The sequence below is a fragment of the Artemia franciscana genome, chromosome 12 (genome assembly GCF_032884065.1).
Source record: "Artemia franciscana chromosome 12, ASM3288406v1, whole genome shotgun sequence".
Lineage (NCBI taxonomy): Eukaryota > Metazoa > Arthropoda > Branchiopoda > Anostraca > Artemiidae > Artemia > Artemia franciscana.
The window spans coordinates 4,260,062-4,284,859 of record NC_088874.1 but is presented as its reverse complement, the minus strand read 5'-3'; the positions used below and the strand labels follow the sequence as shown (position 1 = coordinate 4,284,859).

The following is a 24,798-nucleotide window of genomic DNA, read 5'->3' as shown; positions in this document are numbered from 1 at the left end:
AGACATGGTGTGTACTACCACTAAAAGCTGTTTGAGCAATCTTTCATTTGTATAACGATATCTTAGAGATAAAATGAAGTATTGACCCCTTTTCATACTTGGAATTACTATATTAAAATTATATATTAAAAGCGTTAGTTATCTAACCAAATTTAAGGTTAATGAGCTTTCTAATAATTCTTAAAACACTGCGGACAAATTTTGATAACAGTGGTGAGGTGTGCAATTTTTTCTTAGTTTAGAAAAGAAATTTGTTCCAAATTTTGATTATATGCAATCTAAACTGTTTTATTGATAGCCAAAGAAACCTTAATGTGTTTTCTTGTGAATTTTAAATATGAGTTACGCTTTAATTACACTTTGTGTAAGGGTAGGGAATAACATCATTATGACGAGGTGTCACTTATGCACCTATCATTAAAGTGCTTGATAACTTTCGAAGTTTGTCAACTTTCCCAAAAAACTAATAAATCATAAGTTAGATCGCTAAGAAATGAGACCATAGTGTGACTTTCCATCAGCTGGCCGGCTGTCCTTGCCTGACCCTAGCCCTAGTGTTAATTACTAGCTACAACAATGGAGAGAATCGATAATTCCAATCTTAGAGAACCATTCAAAGGCCCTTCCGAAATCTAGATATTTAACCAAACATTCAATCTTTTCGAGGAGTAAACAATTCAACAATACTTCTCTTTTGATTCAGTAATACGACTGACACGGTTTTGTGGTATCCAAACTCAAAACATGACATTTCGTTTTATTTATTTTTTTTTTCTTTATTTAGTCTTTATTTTGTCTCTTTATTTTATTTACCATCACTCACAGGCACGATAATTTTTTTTTAGTAAAAACAATTCTATTTTACACTTTTGGTTTCTTATAAAAAGAAACATAATAATCAGAAGAACTCGAGTTGTAGCTTGTGAGCAGGCTGGAAAAAAAAAATAGTTTCAACGGGGAACAAAAAAAGATACATAATGGCTGTTTGGGCACGACTAACGTTTATAAGTATATATATATATATATATATATATATATATATATATATATATATATATATATATATATATATATATATATATATATATATATATATATATATATATATATATATATATATATATATATATATATATATATATATATATATATATATATATATATATATATATATATATATATATATATATATATATATATATAGAAATTTGGTATAGTTCAGATATCATAAAACTTGACTACCAGTGCAGTACTTTTACTTGAAGCTATACCTCAGTTAGGCTATCAAAGGTAGTAAACGATTTAGAACGGTGAACTACAGAATTTAAACATAACTTCTAAAGATTTTTTTTTGTATTTAACAGCATTTTATTCTGTATATATAATATTTATGTATCCTATCCGTTTATTTTTGGTTGATTTTATGTTGAATCTCTTATGAAGTCCTTTTTTTCTATTTTTATGAACAGTCAGTCACATAATTTAAACGTAACTTCTGAAGATTTTTTTTTTGCGTTTAACAGCATTTTACTTCTGTTTTTCTAATATTTGTGTATCATATCCGTTTATTTTTCGGTATATTTATGTTGAATCTCTTATGAAGTCCATTTTTTTTTTATTTTTATGAACAGCCAGAGTCACAGAATTTAAACATAACTTCTTCAGATTTGTTTTTGCGTTTAACAGCATTTTGCTTCTGTATATCTAATATTTGCGCAGCCTATCCGTTTATTTTTGGTTCATTTTATGTTGAATCCTTTATGAAGTCCATTTTTTCTGTTTTTATGAACAGCCAGAGTCAAGGAATTTAAACATAACTTCTGAAGATTTTTTTTTGTGTTTAACAGCATTTTGCTTCTAATATTTCTAATAATCTAATATTTTTGTCTAATAAATCTAATATTTTTGTATCCTATCCGTTTAATATAACATATCTAATATTCTTCTGAACTGCCAGAGTCATGGGTCAACAGTTCTTGGAAATATAAATGAATCAAAGAAATGTATAAGCGACTGGTAATTACAAGCTTGAACCAACACTGAAGCAGAGAACAGGTACCAAAACTATCAAAGAAAAAAACTTTCATATCACCCTAGTGGTATAAAACCAGTTGCGTAATTTAGTCAAAATCATGGGGGGGGGGATTTGGAGCTAACTTTCCCAAATCAAGTCAAAATAACAGTGAAATCCAAAGAATGATCCATATATTACCGTAAATGCAAAGATATACAAAAGAAAACAGACCTCTTCCTCTGGATATTTGAATTATGCAGGCTTATCTTAGTTTTGACAAGATTTTGTGCAGAAACTAAATTTCAGCTGGGAAGAGGAAACTGAGGTCTGTGGGGGCATACTTAGGTCTAGAGGGGGCATTTGCCCCCCCCCTCCCCCGCCCTATTGAAAATTATACCCCTGTATAAAGCAATGGGTATCTTACGATGTGTATGTGACGGGTATCTTTGGTTTATTCATACTTGGAAACTACTATTTTCTAGGATTTTTCTTTTGGTTGTTGCAAGATCATTGGCGTAGATCAAAATCAAATTTTCATCAATGCTGCCACGTTGTACCGTGAAAACAGAAGAGGCAGACTAACTATTTATACTTGGAAAATACTTTTTTTTTTGTCGGTAAAAATTCAAACATTCACGACTTATTGATTCCCAAAGACAGCTACCCCTTCTTAAACAGTATGGTCTCGTACATTTATTAACTGATTTTTCACCTTCTTTTTGTTTTTGTTTGTTTTCGCTTCTTTTGTTTTTTTAAATTTTTTGCCTGCAACTACTAAAAAAAGGAACTGCATATGTAGTGTAAGTCTCCGCTTACCGAATTAAAAATTAACCAAAAATAAAAAAAATTGTTCGAAGAAAGAAGTGGAAACACTGCTTTTGATATTATTTTTATTTTTGGTTATGTTGTTGTTGATTTTATGACAAATAAGAACACAGTGCATAAAATATAAGTTTCTTTCAGTGAAGAGCTAAGTAAAGATTTAATAATTCGACTATTAAGCTTCACCCTCTAATTTTTTTTTCAACACTTAAAAAGAGATGTCGGGCTTCTAGGATCATTGGTTCGATACAGTCACCCTAGAAAATAACACGCACCTGTCATCTTGCTTCTCACAAAAAATACAAAATTAATTTTCGATGCGTTTTGTGATTCGAGGCTTTACGGAATATTAATGATAATATTTATTTGGTCTCCTTGATTAATTGATTTTTCAAGATGACTATCTGTAATCAATGAATAACTTTATAAACTATCAAAATGTTATGTCTTCTGATCCTATGGTTGTACTTGATGTAGGTAATTTAATTAATGTAGGAGATATTTATGGGATCTGATAAGTGCAAGGCATATGGATTAACTATCCATAAAAAATTTCTCAATAATTAAGCCACTATATTACACAGATAGGTACAGATATTTTCTGCTTCTGTATATATCAAATACAGGAAAATCTCATTGACGCAAATGTAAACCTGACGGATGTCACATACGTGAAGGAATGCAACTACAGAGTATGCTTTCAACTTTTTTCCGTCCCACCTAAAACAAAACAAAACAAAACAAAAAAATCTCAAGATAAAAAATCTGAAATTTCATAACCATCCGTTAAATGCCTTTAATTCCTCACCCCAAAAAAGTAAATTCTGGCTTAACTCTATGCATAAGATAGCCCTTATCCAAGGCTGTATCCAGGGTGCAGGGGTTTGGGACTCTCCTCCCCTCCCCCCAAAAAACGTTTGTCCAACTTGTAAAGCTTTAACAAAAATGAACATAATTTTTTATGCGCTTTTTAAACTTTTTGGTACTCCCCTGAAAAAAACATTTATGTAAGACTCCTCTCCCCCCAAAAAAATCCTGGATATGGCTCTACCCCAATCTTTTTATATGGGTAGCTGGATATCTAACAAATTGACAGATTGAGCAAATTCAGTGTAGATATTTACCTCAATAAAAATTCCGAGAACAGTTAAACCATCCTTATTTCCCAGGGCTTCATCCAGATTTCGATATTTTCTGTTCCAGTGCACCAAGTGCAATTCTGCGGCGTAGCTAGAATGAAAAAACAACATGATTTTCGCAGGCCTTAAGGGAAAAATGGCTCGATAATAGTTTCTCCAAACAGTACTGTCTAGGAATCCATAATTAGTAAATTAAAGGGTAAGAAAGTTGAAAGATAAATAAAAGATAACTTGAAGGATAGAAAGCTAAAAACAATTGTTTATCAATCCTTGGAGCTCAGTGGCGCCATTTCAGAAAACCTTAGGGGGGGGCCAAAAATCGATTTTGGGCCCCCATCCAGCCTTAAAAATTTTAAAATTTTCGAACATGCCTTTAGGTACCGTACTACCTTTGGGGTTCGCATTTTGCAGCTTATTTAGGGACCAAAAACAGTACCAAAATAGAACATTTACTGTATAAATCAGAAACTTACGTACAGTTACTTCAGCAATGGATATCTCCTTTGCTTCATTTTTGCGAAGTCGTCGACAAGCTTCTCAAAATTGAGCTCCTTCACTGCAGCTTTCTCAGAGAATATAAGCAGCAAATGCGAAAGTCGCTCGTTTTCCATCGTTGTCCGGAGGTAGTCCTTCACAAACGTCAACACAGAGAAAAAACGTTCATTTGAGCACGTTGTGAGCGGGAGTGTGAGGACTACCCTGACGACCTTAAGAAGCTCAGAATAAGCTTCTTTCAATCCTCCGAGGCGTTCGAAGACATCTAAAGCGTTTGCCGGTTTCTGTGGAAGCTTCGACACAAATGCACGAGCTATTAAAGCTTGACACTTCAGCTGCATAGTATCGATTCCCGCCTGATCGAAGTATGTCGTGATCACAAGAAGTAAATCTGAGTCCATAAAATCTTTGGATTTGGGGTTAAGGCAACGTGTGGCTTCTAGCACTGGCAGCTGGACAGAAAAACGCTCTTCAAACTCATTTAACACTCTGTCCAAAACCTCGTAGAACTCTCTCCGCATTTTGCCATTTTGTTTAAATATATTTACATTTTGTTTAACAGCCATTTTGTTTAATATATTTGAAAAATCTAATAAATATGTCTTTAAAGATGTCTTAATTGTCCAAAGTCTCTGGGGGAAGGTGTTCAATTTGTGGACTTTGCCCTTTTTTATAAATAGTATAGGTAATTGCGAAGTATACAGACGTTTTCAGTTTTTTCTGGTGGGGGGGCAGCTCGAGCAGAGGAGGTTATGTAGGAGGATCTTTCCATGGAGAAACTTTTCATAGGGGAGCTGAATTTTCGATCAAGGGGGCACTGGATTTCCAAGCATTATTAAAAAAAGAATAAGAAATTAAATGAAAAAAAAGTTTCTTCAACTCAAAGTAAGGAGCAGGATTGAAACTTAAAACGAAAAGAAATTATTACATATGAGAAGGTTCACCCTTTCGTCAATACCTCGCTCTTTACGCTAAAGTTTTTTTTTTAGTACTTTCAAAAGAGATATTTATTCTAATCAAACGGCCTTTGAGATTCAGGAGTCATTCTTAAAGAATTGGAACCAAATTTGAACAGCGTAAAGAGCGAGTATTGACAAGGGGGTGAACCCCTTCATATACTTAAAAATTGCTATCCGTTTTGAGCTTCAATGTTTCTTCTTACATTCAGTTGAAAAAACATGTCTTTTTTATTTCATTCAATTAAGTCCAATGTGCTATTCAATTTTATGTTTTGTAGGTTTTTATAGGTTTTATAGGTTTCTGTGATACACTTCTTTATTTATTTTTTGTTTATGTAGGATTACCTTGCAAAGCTATCATTCCCTTGATTCTATATTTTAACCTAGAATCAATAAACACAAAATATGATGCACGAGTACTGCTGTCGGGTGATTAAACACTTTTTGAAGCAAGGTAAACTGAAGCTAGCCATAGTAATTCATGCGGACGAAAACTTATTAGGTTTGAAATTTCTTATCTTTGTCGCTTTTTGTTCTATCTTTCCTCTTCAAAAGAAGAAACTCAACAAGATTTGTCTGAGCATTATCTTATAAACAGTTCTTGGTAACGAGCTGTAAGTAAGAAGCGACCTGGCTCAATAGTAACCGAAACTCTAAAAAACGGAATTTTATACCAATAGATATGTCAAAAGAACTAAACTTTTATGCTGATTTTCAATACATTTTGTTAAGTTTAGTCTTACCCTTCAAAGGTTACAAGCCTGAGAAATGTGCCTGATTTTCAAAAAATGGCTGAAACACCCTTAGAACTCATAATCATAATAAAATCATACCATCAGGTTCAGCGTATTAAGAGAACCCTATTGTAGAGGCTCCAAGCTCCTATCTGCAAAAATGTGGAATTTTGTACTTCATATTAGAAGAAAGATCACGGATGCGTGTTTATTTATTTTTTTTTTTGTCCAGGGGTGATCATATCGAACCAGTGGGCCAAGACATCGGGAGAGGGCTTATTCTAACGGAAATTCAAAGTTCTAGTGCCCTTTTTAAGTTACCAAAAAAATTGGAGGGCAACTAGGCCCCCTCCCATGCCATTTTTCCCCAAATTCCCCTGACCAAAAATCTGAGATAGCTATTTTGTTCAACATCGTTGAAAGGCCTAATAATAATGACTTTGGAGATAACATGAAACCCAGAGCTCTTGGGAAAAGGTCTTCAAGTTAAAAAATGTGACCATTGTTTACATATAGTATTTCTTATTCGGAAGCATGCATACATTTCTAGGGTGGGAAGGGGAGGACGATTTTTTTGGCTGGGGGACTTAGCTCGGGGAGAATTTTCCATGGAAAATGAATTTTCTAGGGGATGAACTTTTCAGGGGAAATTGTGTACTGGAAAAATTTTCCAGAATTCCTATACAAAATTTCTTTATATATCTTGCTTTCTATTTACTGGCTCAATTTCACGCTTGGAAGTGTTAAGGGTAATTGTCCCAGTAAATTTTAACCAGGATTGTATTGTTCAGAGGATGTTTGCCAAGGGGGATTTCTCCGTGGAGGTGAAGCCAGATTTCCTGGCTTTATTTAAAAAATGATCAGAAATTAAATAGAAAAACACTCGTAACAAGTGTCATATGAGCTCGTAGCTCTTGTTCTGTTTCGTTCAGTGAGATTGGTCGACGAAACAAAATTTAACATGTGGTAGATTTACTTACAGTCGGTTTGAAAAACGAAGCCAATCGTCGTTGCATCTTTATTTCTTCTTCTTTCCTTTGGGCTTTTATTTTCCTTTTTTTTTTGCACCACTCGTACCGGATGAACTCATGTTTCAATAATCCGATTTGAACTTGAACACAACTCAACACTGTTTCACGGTTCTTTATTTGATGAAGGGTAACGAGAAACTAAATACAAAACTGGAATGACACCCTGGTCTGGATACCCTCTTTTTCAGATGTTAGCCTACACATAAATGTGCCGACTGACGGGATTCATTAATCACTGGAGAGACTTCAATGTCACAGAAGTACTCCGAGCCCAGAAAGGACTTTACAAACCCCTGCCAAAAGGGTGACCATAAATTAATTAGGGAGAACGGCAAAAACAGGATACTTTCTTGAAATGCAATAATCGTCGAGTATCTTGAATTTGCTTTTTAGTAATAATTCACAGTAGAAATACGGTAAAAAAAAGAGAAAAAAGTAGAACAAGGACGAATAAACAAAGAATTACGTGGTTGAAATTGGGCCCCTCCAGAAATCAGGGGGGGCCATGGCCCCCACCCTGCCCCCCCCCCCCCAAATGGCGCCACTGTTGGAGCTCTGACTAATAATTTAATTAACATTAGATTGATGATATATCTGAGAATTTTTGCAATGAATATTTTTATTAACATAATATGCGCAGTTCAATCCTGATCGAATCATTCTGCTAATATTTTCCCTTTATGGCAGAAAACGATAGGAAAATATAAAGAGAGGGAGGGAGGGTAAGTTCAAAATCTTTGCCTTTTGTAAATATACAACTTGCGCATTATTTTAAACTATGGTTTGTAGGTGCTATACTTTTTGGAGCTCTCCAAAAGGGAGTAAACTCTATTCTTCCCCAAAAACTTGTCGATTTTTTTTTTAAATTAAGTCTTCATTTTTTTCAAAAAAGTAAAAATAGTAATAGTTGCATTGTTACCTTAAGATTGAATGTTTAGTGATTTTTGGGGAAGAATAGACTTCGAGAAGGTGTAAACTCTTTCGACAAAACCTACTGATCTACTCATCCGACAAAAAGCAAAAACAATCTTAGGAAATATTTGCGTCGAATGTGTTTTGGTTTAGAATGGCCAAATTGTGGAAAACCTAAGACATTTTGTTCTTCTATAGTTCATTTCTTGTAAGTTCAACTGTTTGACTATGCCCGCAAAATAACCTTATTTCGTCAAGTCAGGTATTAAGAAGTGTGTTGCTGCTCAAAATAAGTTTCACAAAATGGAGGAAAAATGTGAAAAATTTTAAACAGTTTATTTTTACTGTGATTGACAAGTTTCCAGCTCTCTGTCACCTGTTGTTGATCTTCGAACAGTTTCCTGCCACCATACATAGCACACTTTCATTAAGCAGCGCCTCCAAGTACATGATCGTAAAAATAAAAGCTTTTGGTGGTTTCTGAGACACATGGAAAACAATTTTGATATCTGTACACCTTATTTCAGATCCATCTGTTAGTTAGAAAAGAGGATATAAGAGGTCTGAAAAAAGCAACGCAATGACGTGATTTCACAACTATTAGTAAAGTGTTTATTTGTGAATAATTGGTGATGGACAAGTGTCAAAATTTTCCTCATTACCATATATACGGAAAACCAAAAGTGGGTGTTTTGTTTCGAGATGAAATAGCGTAATTTCAGCTTGTATATACTGCAGTTTAGAAATAAGAACACAGATTTGTTGGGTTTTATGTTTTGGGTATTACGTGGATTGGGTTTCAGAAAATAAAAGATAAGTAGGCTTTAAAAAGAAATAGTCTATTTTAGTTTCTCTTGAAGGAACATATTATTATTTTTTGTTTTAGTAAAGAATTATTTTATGACATATTACTTTAAGAGTGTTATTGTTTGAAAACTTACTTTTTTATGTTTCCTTTTGAAATAGTTATAATTATCTAATTTACTTGTTTTGCCACTTTTTTTCATGTGCTTTTATATCCATTTTTTTTGCACTAGTTATCTTTTAAATATACTTCATTAAGTTCATCCATATTTTGTTCGTATTTTTGTATTATTTACAAAATCGATTGTGCCGTCTCTAGTTGAATGAAATAAAAAACGGGCTTTTCCTCCTCAACGCCTCGCTCTTTACGTTAAAGTTTGACTCTTTCTCTTAACTCTACTTTTTAAAACAGTAAAAAGCTTTAGCGTAAAGAGCGGGGCGTTGAAGAGGAAAAACCCCTTTCATATAAGGAGTACTTTCTGTTGGTTCAGAGTTTCAAGGTTCTAACTTTCAGTCAAAAAACTTTTTTATTTTGTATTTAATTTCTGGACGTTTTTGAATTAATGCATGTTTTGATCTTGGCTCTCCGCACATAAATAATTAAAACTAAATGCGCATATTAATTTTTTGGGCTAAATGGCTTTCTCATAGTTTTAATCGGAAGATTTAAAAAAAAGGAGCGAGGGAGGAGGCCTAGTTGCCCTCCAACTTTTTGATTACTTAAAAAGGCAACTAAAACTTTTAATTTTTTTTACGAACGTTTTCATTAGTAAAAAATATACGTAACTTACGAATTGACTTACGTAGCGAGCTTCTATATTCGTATGTTTTTATTACGTATATGAAGCGGTTCACTTCCTCGTCAATACCTTGCTCTTTACACTAAAGATTAAATTTTGTCCCGATTCCTTAAGAATGACCCCTAAGTCACAAAGACCATAGAATAAATAGTTGAAATTTCTAAACATACTTTAGCGTAAAGAGCGAGGTATTACGAGGAGGTGAACCCCTCGTATGAGTAATAATTTGTCTTCGTTTTAAGTGTTAATGATGCTCCTTACTTTCAGTCAAAAAATCTTTTCGCATTTATTTTTTCATTATTTTTGTTTAGTAAAGCTAGAGAGTCCTGCGCCCCCTTCATTGAAATTCTGTTCCCCCATGAAAAATTCCTCCATGGAAAAATCCTCCTACGTAATCCCCCCCATCAGCTCCCCCTCTCAAACAGAAAAAAAAACTGAAAAAGTCTATACACTTCGCAATAACCATTACTATATGCAAACACAGGTCAAAGTTTGTAACTTGCAGCCCCCCCCCCACAGGGAACTGTAAGGGAGTAACTCGTACCCAAAGAAATAGTTATTAGGTTTTTCGACTATATTGAATAATATGGATACGTTAGATTTTTGATCCGGTGACTTTGGGGAAAAATGAGTGTGGGAGGGGGCCTAGGTGCCCTCTAATTTTTTTGGTCGCTTAAGAAGGGCAATAGAACTTTTAATTTCCCTTAGAATGAGCCCTCTCGCGACATTCCAGGACCACTGAGTCGATACGATCACCCCTGGGAAAAGAAAAAAACAACAACAAAAACAAATAAATACGCATCCGTGATCTGTCTACTGGCAAAAAATGCGAAATTCCACATTTTTGTAGATAGGAGCTTGAAACTTCTACAACAAGGTTCTCTGATACGCTGAATCTGATGGTGTGATTTTTAGGTAAGATTTTTAGATGGTGTGATGGTAAGATTGTATGACTTTTAAGGGGTGTTTCCCCCTATTTTCTAAAGTGAGGCAAATTTTCTCAGGCTCGTAACTTTTGATGGGTAAGACTAATCTTGATGAAACTTATATATTTAAAATCAGCATTAAAATGCAATTCTTTTGATGTAACTACTGGTATCAAAATTCCATTTTTTAGAGTTTTGGTTACTATTGAGCCGGGTCGCTCCTTACTGCAGTTTGTTACCACGAACTATTTGATTTAGAAATTTCAACCAAAAGTCGCTGAAAATCTAAATTTTGAGCTTATTCAATTTCGTAATATGACAGAAATGTGGGGTATAATTAGCTTATTAGTGTCTATATCCCCCAGCCTTCCTCTCAGAATTTAAAATACACTCATCGCTTAAAATTTATGTTTTTAAATTTTTTTAATTTTTGAAAAATTAGATAAGAAAATTTAAATAAAAACTAGTAAAAAAATATTTTTTTTTAATTTTAAAAATTATTTTTTATTTTTTTTAAAAAATTTATGCTTTGCTAACAAGGATAATGTGATAATACTTGTTGCAATGAGTGTAAATCTTTGCTCTTTTTTAACGGCTTACATCACCAAGTGGAATTCCTTCTATTACAGAAAAGAGATAACACTGGAAAGCATTTCTCTAAATGTTTATCCAAGTATATGTCTGTACCTTCTGAATAATTACTGTCTAATTGATTGATGTTTTCCTGAATGAGATTCATATTTAATTTTCCAGTGTTTCCAATACGTTTGCTGTGATATTACACAGAGATTCAAATGAATAAAAAAAATCTTTGATGTTTTCAAACAGTTAGTGGTAACGAACTGTAGTAAGGAGCGACTCGGTTCAATAGTAACCAAAACTCTAAAAACGGAATTTTGATACTAATAGTTACCCATCAAAAGTTACCAGCCTGAGAAAAGTTGCCTCGTTTTAGAAAATAGGGGAAAACACCCCCTAAAAGTCATAGAACCTTAACAAAAATCACATCATCAGATCCAGCGTATCAGAGAACCCAGTAGCGAAAATTGTATTTTTTTGTTTGTTTGTTTTTTTTTCCAGGGGTGATCGTATCGACCCAGTGGACCTATAATTTTGCGAGAGGGCTGCGAGAGGAAATGAAAAGTTATAGTGCCCTTTTTAAGTGATCAAAAAAATTAGAGGGCACCTAGGCCCCCTCCCACGTTCATTTTTTCCCAAAGTCGTCGGATCGAAATTCCACGATAGCCATTTTATTCACTATAGTCGAAAAACCATATAACTATGTCTTTGGGGACGACTTACTCCTCCACAGTCCCCGTGGGAGGGGCTGCAAGTTTCAAACTTTGGCCAGTGTTTGCACATAGTAATGGTTATAGGGAAGTGCACAGACGTTTCCAGGGGGATTTTTGGTTGGGATGAGGGTTTGAGAAGGGGGGGGGTTAAGTGGGGGAAACTTTCCATGGAGAAATTTGATACGAAGATTTCCATGAAGGGGGCGCAGCATTTTCTATCATTATTTAAAAAGACAATGAAAAAATAAACATGAAAAAGTTTTTTCGATTGAAAGCAAGGAGTAGCATTAAAACTAAAATAAACAGAAAATATTACGCATATAAGGGGTTCGCCTCCTCCTAATACCTCACTGTTTACGCTAAAGTATTTTTTGTAATTTCAACTATTTATTCTACGGCCTTTGTGATTCAGGGGACAAAATTTTAGCTTTATTCTAAAGAGCGTGGTATTGACGAGTGGGCGAATCCTCTCATATACGTAATAAAAACATACGAACATAGAAGTTTGTTACGTAAGCTAATTCGTAAGTTACATATATCTTTTACTAATGAAAACGTTCGTAAAAAACTAAAAGTTCTAGTTGCCTTTTTAAGTAATCAAAAAATTGGAGGGCAACTAGGCTTCCTCCCCTCCTGTTTTCTCAAAATCATTCGATCAAAACTATGGGAAAGCCATTTAGCCAAATAAATAAATATACAAATTCGCTTTAATTATTCATCTGCGGAGAGCCGAAATCAAAACATGGATTAACTAAAAAACGTTCAGAAATAAAATAAAGAAACCAATTTTTTTTAATTGAAAGTAAGCAGCGACATTAAAACTTAAAACGGACAGAAATTACCCCGTATATAGAAGGGACTGTTCCCTCTTCAACGCCCTTTGACTCTTTCTCTTAACTCTATTTTTTAAAACAGTAAAAAGTGTAGCGTAAAGAGCAGGACGTTGAAGAGGGAACAGCCCATTTCATATACGGGGTAATATCTGTCTGTTTTAAGTTTTAATGTCGCTTCTTACTTTCAGTTAAAAAAACTTGTTTTTTTTAATTTAATTTTCAAAAGGGCTAGCCTCCAATAGGCTTATGAGCATTTGATGGAAACTAAATCCATTTCATTTCGCTAGAAATATCGCTACTTTATGAAATAAAGTAAAAAACGTTCAAAAATGAAGTTTTTCAAAGAGAATTAGGGCGCTATATCAAGCCAAAGACGAGCAAAAATAAAGTCACACAATATTTCAAACTTAAACTGACCAGTAATTACCATAAATGCATAAATGAATCTAAAACTGAACAGAAATACCAACGAACAATCAAGTAAAACTTAAAATGATAAGTAATTACCACAAATAGGGGTTGGGTTAACGCCCCTCAAGTCTTCTAAAGCTCAAAGGGGCATTCAAACGTTACTAAAATATTCAACTGAGTACACTTCGCCGTTCCTGAAATGTTGTATATACACCATTCTGAAAACCAGGATGCACACATTGTCTTTTTAATTTATTTTGGTATTCACCTCAACATCCCCTGAAAGTTTCAAATTAGTACCCTAAGTGGTTCATCAGATATTCCGTATACGTCATTTTCGTAGCCTGGATGCAACAAGCCTTTTGATGTAGCTCATCATCCTCCTCAGCTTTCCCTGATAGTTCTAACTCAATACCCTTAGCTGCTCCTGAGATATGGTAGATATGCCATTTGGATAACCTGGATGCACATATAATCTTTGGATTTAGTCCATCCTCCCCCTCAGCATTCTATGAAAGGTTCAACTTAATACCCTTACTAAGGTACTTCTGATATACTGTGGATACGCCATTTTGACACCTCGCAGCATATAGAGCCTGATATTTCGCTACTTAATTATGCTAAAACCCATAAGAATAAATTCTAAGCACTAATGCATAAATTCACCAAGGAACTTATTGTCCAAAAACATTACTTTTATTTGGATTAAAAAAAAATTGTTTAGCCTTTCCCCCCACTAAATTACAACTTTTCTTGTCCCACAACTCCCTCATCCTTTGTTCAACAGCAAATGGAACTCCATCCTCCAAGGCATTCACAAAATATTTCAGACATGGTGTTTCGAGGAACTAGATACAAACAGTGCCTTTTTAATTTACCTCCACTCTCCACCTCAAGTCAAAATTTAGTGTCAACTTGACTCTATACTTCTCCAATACTCCCTTTAAATACCAACTTGATTTCTTAATCCATTCCTAAGACATTTTAGATAGTTGGAAAACTCAGGTGCCCAGTGTCTTTTGGATTACTCGGGTACGTGTGTTGTTTCCAGAGTGAACTCTTAGGAGACTCTGAGAATCTTGGTGTAGGAGCACCAATTCCGTAGGAGCTCACTCAATGTACAACTATTCAAGACCAAATACTATTTGGCCCGTTTCCAAGCCCCTCCGCCCCCTCATATTCCCAACAAAATGAGTTATTCTTGTCGCTGAAAATGATCTCCATAATTTTCGAGGTAATCGAAAACCCAGAACCAAACTTATCTCACTTTTCTGAAATAACACCTACATGTAAACAATGGCAACTTGCATAGTTTGCAGTTCTCACTCCAGGGACTGAGTAATTCAAGAATTCATTGATGTTAAACAGATGAATAGATGTTCTACAGATGTTCAAATGTTCTAAAAATTTAAGATAAATCCAGGAAATCAGACTTCACGGGCTTGTCGATATCGATATTTAGTTCGAGTAAAATTGGCTCCGGTTGGAAGTGAGGTTAGTATCTGGTTTCGTATTAAATCAGAACTTAAACAGGGTTGTGTTCAATTTTATTCATATGGATCATTTTGACATACATTGTCTTAAAGAACATAGGAAAGGCAATGAGAGAAGACAGAATCGAATGGGGAAGAAAGTTTCCTGGACTTGATTATGCTGATGATTTAACATTCCTAGATGAAAATGTCAGGAAAATGAATGATCTTTAGAGGTTTTACGACTTCAGGGGGCTAGAATATGTTTGAAACTTAATGTAAGAAGACCAAGTTCAAGTTTTTTATCGAAAATACTAAAAAAGTATTTCCTAATGAAACCTCCCTAGCATGGTGTATTTTCAAAATATAGCAGGGGGAGGGGGCCTGATTACTCATCCCCCTTGAAATTCTACTGGTTACATTTTATTCATATCAACAAATAAATTTGTTTCTTTTTTTCATCAAGCACCTCAAAAAAAGAAAAAAAAAAAAAAAAACAGTTCCTCCGTTCGTGCCTCAATGCAAAGAATTTAAAACATCCACTTTATGCTTCAAAGGTTAAAACAATTGACATATTCCCTAGGATTCATTTTTTTATATCATTCCTAAAACGTTTTAGATTTATGCATTGTTCAAAATTGATTACGTGAAGTTTAAGGCTAGGGAGAACTTTTGCGATATATTCAAAGAACCGAAAGACAAATATAAACAGATGTCTATGAGGAGAGACTAACTACTTATCCCCTCCCTAGAAAACCCAAAATATTCAATGTGCAAAATTTCCAATACTTAGTAAAATTATGGAGCCGTAAGCAAAAAATTGGAATCCCCCTTTAAACTTTGAACAGTTTTTTTTCAGATTTGACGCCCCCCCCCCCTACGGTTGAACATTTTTAGGGTTGCCTATATAGAGGTAATTATGTGCATATTTAGGTAGATTTCTTATTTTAAACAACTGTAATTTGTTGAACTAAAGTAATTCAGATGCAGAAAAGCCCAATAGAGAAGAAATCTTGACCAAACCCTTTTCCAAGTGTTTCTGCACGCTCATCAACAACAGTTGTTGCTATACAGGCAGAACATGTACATCTGTGATCTTGCGCAAACATATTGCGCAATAATCGGTCCAATTGGTATGATTAACAATGTGTTAGATTTTCAATGTAAAATTAATAAATATGACAGGTACTTCCTGGCTGATTTTCTTGTTCTATGCATTGGGCCTTGTTTTTCAGGTTCTTTGCGCAAGTCTCAGTCATACTCTAAACATCAGATTTAATGTGATTGGCCAAGATTTTTTTTTTTTTTTTAACTAAGTAGTTCCTGCGCAAGCTGTATTTCTCCCAAGGGGTAAGTCACTCTGCAATACTTGGTGTAAATACCGGAGCTCCACTTACTCCGTTAAGTGTAGCAAAATTCCGCCACGCCCTCCCTCTTCATGATTCGCACTGATCACGTCGTTCTGTACTTGGCACACTTCCGCCACACGTGACACACGCCCTCTGGTGCACGCAATTGTTGAAGTAGACAACCACTGGATTATTCTCGAACTTTCTAAATAATAACTCTCCTGCAAATTATTTTTATTAAAGGAACTAAACAGAAAAATAGCAAACGTAGCCCATTTTCGAAATTGAACTGAGCACGTAGGTGAACGAATTGTCTACGGACTGAATTATCGATAAATAATTTTACTAGTCATAGGGCTGTCAAAGCGTATGATTACTTACTTTCTGCTGAAAATAGCAAAAACTCTACCTTAGGTCGATTTAACATTCTTGTATCTAATTCGAGATCATTCTTCGTTCATCAGGTTCTTCTAACACATATTTTGTAAAATTTATGCACGGATCAATTTCTAGTGGATTTTCAGTGGCTCTTTATCGTAGAAAACAAGACTATAATAGCTGAATAGCTGAAAAATCTCGTCAAGTTGAAAAAAGAAGTATTCCCAGATTCAGACTAAGTCGTTCACGGAAAAATAGTTCAGCAGGAATAACTTGACTAACTAAATTAGTGACTTCGAAGAATATCATTTTTTACGATGGGTTTTGATTTTTGTGACTAATAGTTTTAGTCATCCCCACAAAGTCCTATGAAATGGACAAATAATTTCCATTTTCTCTAGCAAAATCTGCTATCTATGAAAACTGATCTTAAAGCCCTCAACGAATTCGGTGGCTTGCATCAACTATTCAACTATGAAGGCCAATCGATAATTTTTTTATTGCAATATAATCAATTTCTTTTGAAAAAATTATCTACCAATACCCTAAGTTCCATAGCCCTACTTTGAAACCGCAGGTACCATTGTGATAGTAAACTATTACAACTCGAAGCCAATTGAAGCCAACATAGCTGCACAATGTGCACTCTTCTCCTTGTCTAAACCAGTTAAGAGATTGCTTCATTTTCATTAAGTTCCTACTTCCTTTATGTTGTTTGTTCTACGTTCTCCAACCTCATTTGAGGACAACATGTGTTTTGATTGGTGCCATCTGATTGCCCAAAAGCCTGCTTTTTGGCAATCTATCATCCTCTCTGTGTAAAGCAGAGTTGAATCACTATTCGAATAGCTTATTGCTTGGCATACATTCATTTAATTTCATTATAATTTCATTTAATTTCAATTTAAATTCATTAAAACTGCTCTTGATAATTTCTTTCAACTGCCCTCTTTACATCCCTCCTAAAAATTGTTTTAAAAATTAATTCCATACCAGGATAAGATCGTCGCTAAAGGTCTTCCATCAACATAATTCAACGCTTGCTCCTAATCTATGAAACTGAAGACGTAAAGAAAGGTGTTTGATAACTCAGGTACTTTTCAATTATTAACCTAAGAATAAAAATTTGGTTGACACATCCCTCTACCTTTTCAAAAACCACACTGTTCTTCTCTTATAACTTTGTCTACAGCATATCTCAGACTAAAGAGCATCATTTTACTAAGTAATTTGATATCTACAAAGATCAACCTAATGCCTGAATAATTACCACACTCACTCTTATCACCTTTCTTACACAGTGGTTTAATTAAGATTCTCTTAAAATCGCTAGGTACTTCCCCTTTTTCAAAAATCATAGTCATAATCTTCAGTAACTTTTTTCTAGCCTCAGAGCTACCATATTTAAGAAACTCATTTACCAAATTATCAGTACCTGGAGCCTTATTATTTTTAATCCTTTAGTACTGTCGCTAATTCTTCCTCACAAAACAGATCTTCTTGCATGTCCAAGGTAGCCTATAACAAACTGTTTTATTTTCCTCTAGATCTTTTCCTGCAATTCTATCTCGGTTTAGCACAATTTTAGAATATTCTGCCCATCTCTCTTTAACTCTAAACTTATCACTAATTGTGGCCCCGTTCCTATCTTTAAATGGGACAAGTTCAGATTGACAACTCCCTCTTAATTTATTAACATGCCAGTACAATATTTTACTATTATTCCGTCTCACTGCATCTCCCAAATCCTTGGCAACTTTATTCATGGCTTGCACTTCACACCTCCTTACTTCATGCTTTAATCCTTCCTCCACTTTCTTTACATTCCTTTTGTTTTCATATGATATATAACTCAGATAATTCTTGTACAAGCCCCTTCTCCTTTCTATAAAAAATAAAGCTTTTTCACTAATATTCCTAGCTGCACTCAAAACTTTCTTCCCCATGACACCATCAGTAATTTCACAAATTGTTTTTCCTAAAATTGTTCCATCCATCTTCTCCAGTTTATTCCCAAATTTTAAACTCTCCAGTTTAGTATTCAACTGTTCCTGGAAATTTTCTCTCAGATTTTCATCCTGGAGTCTACCAACATTATTACTTCCTAGGAGGTAGTTGCCCTTCCGAAATTTCAGCTTTAGATTAACCCTAGACACTATTAGATGCTGATCTTTAGTTTTATATCAAAAGTAGCACTCCAATATACCGTAGTATATTGTTTTGAAGTATATTGTATTTACAATAAAGTAACATATAAGGTTTGCTGCTATACTATCACGTGAATACCAGGTTAACCTATGAGCCACTTTATGAACAAATACTGTATTGGTTATAACTAGATTGTTATACCTACAAAATTTCAACAGTCTGTAGCCATTACTGGTTTTTTTCCTTCACCAAATTTACTTAGGCTAGGATACCATCTATCGCTATTTCTATCGACCTGGGCGTAAAAATTTTCTAATAAAAAACTTTATATTTCTACCTGGGACCCTCACTATTGGCTACTTACTTTAAGCTGAAAAAGCTTTTTTATATTTAATTTTTGATCGTTTTTCAAATAATGGCGAGAAATACCTGCTACACAAAATAGTGTAAATGAATTTTTAAGGTGGGATCACCTCGACAGTTAGTAAAGAGTAACTATTTTTCAAAAAATGTTTAAGGTTTTCAAAACTTAAGCAAAATATTGGTATGTCTAACTTATTTCCCGAAACATCACCCCCCCCCTCCTGATAAACGCCAAAAAACTTTAGACATATAGGTGTGGAATAGCAATAAACAAGAGAAAGTTCGAAAGTAACCTGACAAGTAGAAAAATATCACAGAAAAAAATGTAAAAGAAGTTTTTGGTCCTACATTTTCTCTATATACATTACAAATAGTTTTTTTGTTTATAAATAGTAAAAAAGTGAATAATATGAATAAATAAATATAACAAAAAGTGATCCTTCTTTGAAGCTACAACTTCGAGTGGTTCCAGAACCATGTGTCTACACTCCTCCAGCCCCTAATTGGCAGGGGGCTGGGGTTGGGGGCGTAATTTGCTCCAAAAATAGTGTATGAAACATTTCACTATTCACAAAGAGATTCACAGAAATAGTGAATTAGCCCAAAATAATTGTATATAAGGCACAAAGCCACGACTGAAAATAAAATGCCTGATTAAGGAACTGAACCCTTGCCATTCTGATTCAAAGTCTAACGCGCTAGTAACTGAACTACGGCGGCTGATGATCAAATCCAATCAATTTGATCTTTTACGACCCTAATTGTGTAGCTTACAGCCCTTTTCGTTGCTAGGACCCCGTTGAAATTGCTCACTAGGGCCTGGCATCTTGAAGGTATACCAATAGTGGGCCCTTAAGGTTTTCCCTGGCCCTCGTAGGTTTTTAAACATAATGACAAAAGAAAATATGATTGGGCGGGCCTCTGAAGGTTTTTCCCCTGGCTCTCGTAGGTTTCTAAAACAATCAAATAAAACTGTTACGTAATACCTACGTTTGTGTCTTGATTGGCGGGCCCTGAAGGTTTTCCCTGGCCCTCGAGGGTTTTTAAATAATCAAAGAAACTATTACGTAACACATTAGTCATTCCCTATTATGTCATAAACAAAGAAACCAAGATTTGGCGGGGAGTCCTCTGTAGGTTTTCCCCTGGCTTTCATGGGTTTTTAAGTAATCACAAAAAACACTCTCTATCATGTAACATACAGGTTTAACATACCGTTATAGGTGCGCTATAGTATTGCATAAGACCCAGGTGCGCCTAATAACGTCTTGAGGGGCTACTAGTTCCAACAGTATTCCATCTATCTGCCCGGTTAAAGAAATTATGCCCTCACTACTGACATTATTGGATCTAAAAGAAAACTGCAAAATAAAGCATTTGAAATTTTTGAAAAAAATAATAACAAAGACCATTTATATTGTCTGTTTAAATCATTAAATTATTTCGTCTTCTATTTCAGTTGAATGTTCTGCTTTGTGTCAGTCAATACCTTAGCTTACATAAGCACCAAAATCAATCTACCTTGATCCCCCAAGAGTATGTTCAGAGCCTACTGAATTGTTTGCACCCCAATGGAAGTGCATCTGAGCAAAATTGTATTTTCCAATCAATCCTCCATCAGCTATGTAAGGTGTCCTATCGATGTCCATAGACAAAACAGCTGAAAAAAAAAAATCATTGATGAATTTGTCTGATGCTATTGTAGTAAACGCAGTAATATTGACTTTGCAAACACTAATGTTTTTCACCAGCCTATCATACGGAATGGATGATCAAAGAACGTTGGAGTTGGGCTGACTTGACACCAATTCTGAGATATGGCTTTCAATTTTGATGACAAAACCGATGTGATGACATCAATTTCAGTCTCTATTTTGCACCTGAAGTCCTATTTTAATTAGAATATTTTATAGGTGCAAAAAATACGCCTCTAGGTCTAGGGGCAATATGATACGCACAGCCCCTGGGTAAAACGATCCACTAAGCAAGTAAACTCTCTTAAGAAATAGGCTTGATAAAAAAAAAGTTGCAGTTGAAAAGCAGACATGTTATGCTCTATTGAAATGATGATTAAGCAGGGGTCTTAGTCTGCACCTGAGCTCTGAGACCCAAACCTCCTACGACTTCTAAAACTTGGAATTGCTCAGCCTCTTTTGATTCATAACTGTTCAGGGAGCTCAATCAAGATGGGGTGATTATTATTCCAAACATTGTGTTTAACTTCAGTTGGTATCTGAAGGTATTTTAAGTCACTAACTACAAATATGAGGCTAAATTTTAAATTTTTGCCACATTCATGCCTCCATCTCTTTCATCAAGGGCTCTAAATTACTGAATTGTTGGATACATGACTCTAAACGAATTTCAGTAAGTGTAATTGCAGGGTTATAGGTTCTAAGCCAACTAAACAACCAAACTTCTTATACATATATATATATATATATATATATATATATATATATATATATATATATATATATATATATATATATATATATATATATATATATATATATATAGACGTGGTTGTCTCCACGCTTAGTGCTTAAAACAAACTCCTGGTGCTAAGCCTCTCCCTCCCAGCTTCATAGGTATAGGAATGGTGTACCTCTCAATACTCATGATTCTTCAGCGGACCTTTAAAGAGTATATTTGGAGGTAATAGTAGACTTCATCTTATAACTTTCAGCCAGCATCACTAGCCCCCAGTCAGCGTTTAACCCCTAGCCTCCCTACTTATCTGTAGCAAAATTTATCTTTTCAAATAGACTTACATAAAGATTATCTCCTTTTTATTATTTTTTATTGTAAATATATCGAAAACAGATTAGATTGCCAGTGTTGTTACACAATTTGTCAATGATATAAAGGGCTTATTAGTAATATTTGAATATCATACCTTGCATTTGAAGAGATCTAAATTTAATTCAGATTTCCTAAATAGTGCATATTTATGAAACGAATTATAAATCTTTGTATTGTGCAATTCTCTTTGTTTAAAATGTCAGTTTTTTTATTTACTGTGAATAAAAATGTCAACTATGCTACATATTTTTGCAATAGTCCAAAGGTTTAAGGTGAACACTTCACAACTATTATCTGTATTTTAAAATGTCTAATTTCATGCAGTCTAATTTTTTTTGGTAGAAAGTTTTATTCATTGGCATGTTTACTTTTCAATCCGTGAAAAAAAAAAAATATTGATGCAACGTACCAGGATTAAAGAAAATTTTCTCGGGAGACAATTTTTAGTGGGAGGGGAGGGTTAAAATTTATCTACGGACAGATATTACCGTGATTCATGTGTTTACATTTTTGTTTTTATTGTTATAGCTCAGCCACAGGGATCCAGGGGGGCTTGGGTTTAACCCCCCCCCCGCCTGAAATTTTTGTCCGACTTGTAAAAACATAACAAAATACACTTATACAAATTTTTGATGTGGTTTATAGTTTTTCATACCCGCCACCAAAAAAACATTCTGGATAACTTTGAGCCATTGGTGGATCTAGGGGGCGGACGCCTTCCCCCCCTAATGTAGTGGTGGAATTTTGGTTGGGACCGCTTGCTTTGGTTTGGGATGAAAGTTTTTTTGTTATTTGTTTTTATTAGTTGGGTTTTTAATAGGCTTTTAATTATTAAGACTGTTTCTTCTTGCAAACAAGTTTGAAACAAGGTTTCAGTTACTTTTTGCGGTCTCTGTTATATTTTACTTAAGACACATACCATCAAAAATTATCTAATTGAATTTAGGTTTATCAAGGGAACCTGTCCGTATTACCACAAAAGCCAGGTGGGAGGCGAAAATCTTCATTTCGTAATAGCAAGGAAGAGAAATTAAAAATCCTCACTTCTTTAGGCTGTCGAAATGATACTTCAGGATTGTGCTGTCACAACGGGGCTGAAAAGCAAAATATTTACTTCTTTTTATTGTCAAAAATTTGTTTTCGAGTCTTGCTATGGCACTGAGGCGAACAAATAGATATCATTACTTTTTTTGACTGTCTGATTTGGTTTTTTGGGCTTGCTTTTTTTGCGAGGCGGGGAGGTTTTTACAACATTGGTGTTTTTTAAGGGATTTGTGTAATAGAAAGTAAATTTGTGAGAAGTGTAAAAATGATTAATTTAAGTTTTGGATTTTGGTGAGCAAATATTTGCCATTTTACAGCATATTTTCATCTAATTAAAGCTCTGCATTATATGACTTATCAACTCCTCTGTTCATCCTAAAACACTAAAATAAAGGCCACTCTTTAGAACTTCAATGAAGATTCGTATAAGTATATAGTTAAAACTAAGTATATGAGCGGAAATATTCCTTCAAAGGTAAGAGTAATCATTTAAGAAGAATAGATTTTCGAAAAATTGTTTATAAAAGAAGGCAAATAATTATGTGTTTATTTTTTTTTTATCTAGCTGGTGTCTGAATTCTCAGCTTGAGTCAGTGGATTGGCATCGATTTTTTTTTACAAACATTTACTAATAAAATGTTGATAAAGTGGAAATTCCACAACTTGAGTTAAACACGGAAACGGAATGCAACTGCAATATTACTGCAGAATTTCTCACCTTCTCAATACCAACCAGTCACAAAATATAGTTGCATATATTTGTCCATTAAATTGTCTAAACTGCTATATATACGACTGAAGATTTTTATGCCTATTTCGATGCATGCCATCCAATCATATTTCCATAATTAGTTGTTTATAAACCAAAATTTTTACAGGACAAATCTCTTACTTAACGCTAAATCTGAGTCGAGTTTAAAATTTTTATTTTTGTAATCAACAGACATATCGAGATATTAACTTTACATCTGTAAATCTCAAGATTAAAAAAATGATGAGAGAGAGAAAGATGGGTTTATTAATATAAATAACAAAACAAAACAAGCAATGTGATGCTTTAGGATTATGGAAAACTAGCGCTTTACTGAAAACACAAAAACCAAGCATAAAAAACAAAATGTCGATTGATTAGTTAAAAGTGAGTGCGTAGCCTGACAACAAGTGAGACTGTGAAGCAATAATTTTTGGTCGTGTTAAGTTTCAACTATGCTATTTACTTCACTCAAAAAAAACTTAGCTTTTTAAAATTAATCTTTGCCTGTTCTTAATTTAGATTTAATGTAGAAGCAACATTGCAATGATTTGGGTGGGGCAGCCCCCTTATATATGGAATATCTGTTTGTTTTAAGTTTCAAAGTAGCTCCTTACTTTCAGTTGAATTTTCTTTTTTGATTGGATTTCTGATCGTTTTTCAAATCAAACAGTTCGTGGTAACGAACTGTAGTAAGGAGCGATCCGGCTCAATAGTAACCAAAACTCTAAAAAATTGAATTTTGATATAAATAGCTACATCAAAAGAATCGCATTTTAATGCTGATTTTAAATATATAAGTTTCATCAAGTTTAGTCTTAGCCATCAAAAGTTACGAGCCTGAGAAAATTTGCCTTATTTAGGAAAATAGGGGGAAACACCCCCTAAAAGTCGTAGGATCTTAACGAAAATGACACCATCAGATTCAGCGTATCAGAGAACCCTACTGTAGAAGTTTCAAGCTCCTATCTACAAAAATGTGGAATTTTGCATTTTTTGCCAGAAGACAAATCACGGGTGCGTGTTTATTTGTTTGTTTTTTTGTTTTTTTGTTTTTTTTTCCCAGGGGTCATCGTATCGACCAAGTGGTCCTAGAATGTCGCAAGAGGGCTCATTCTAACGGAAATGAAAAGTTCTAGTGCCCTTTTTAAGTGACCAAAAAAAATGGAGGGCATCGAGGCCCCCTCCCACGCTCATTTTTTTCCCAAAGTCAACGGATCAAAATTTTGAGATAGCCATTTTGTTTGGCATAGTCGAAAATCTTAATAACTATGTTTTTGGGGATGACTTACTCCCCCACAGTCCCTGGGGGAGGG

At 34.3% G+C, this 24,798-nt stretch overlaps 2 protein-coding genes across 4 annotated transcripts in view; one reads left to right on the top strand and one right to left on the bottom strand.

The window, feature by feature from the left end:
* Positions 1-24,798, top strand: part of LOC136033596 (elongator complex protein 4-like) — a 142,896-nt gene that overhangs the window by 30,245 nt on the left and 87,853 nt on the right. The window lies entirely within an intron of this gene.
* The window catches only part of LOC136033597 (carbonic anhydrase-like), an 82,070-nt gene that overhangs the window by 8,065 nt on the left and 49,207 nt on the right, over positions 1-24,798 (bottom strand). For all 3 annotated transcript variants that reach the window (XM_065714375.1, XM_065714377.1, XM_065714376.1), the window contains 2 exons: positions 20,404-20,542; positions 3,961-4,066 (listed from right to left, as the gene is read on the bottom strand). In XM_065714375.1, coding sequence (XP_065570447.1) covers positions 3,961-4,066; positions 20,404-20,542 — 245 coding nt within the window. The remainder of the gene's footprint in view (positions 1-3,960; positions 4,067-20,403; positions 20,543-24,798) is intronic.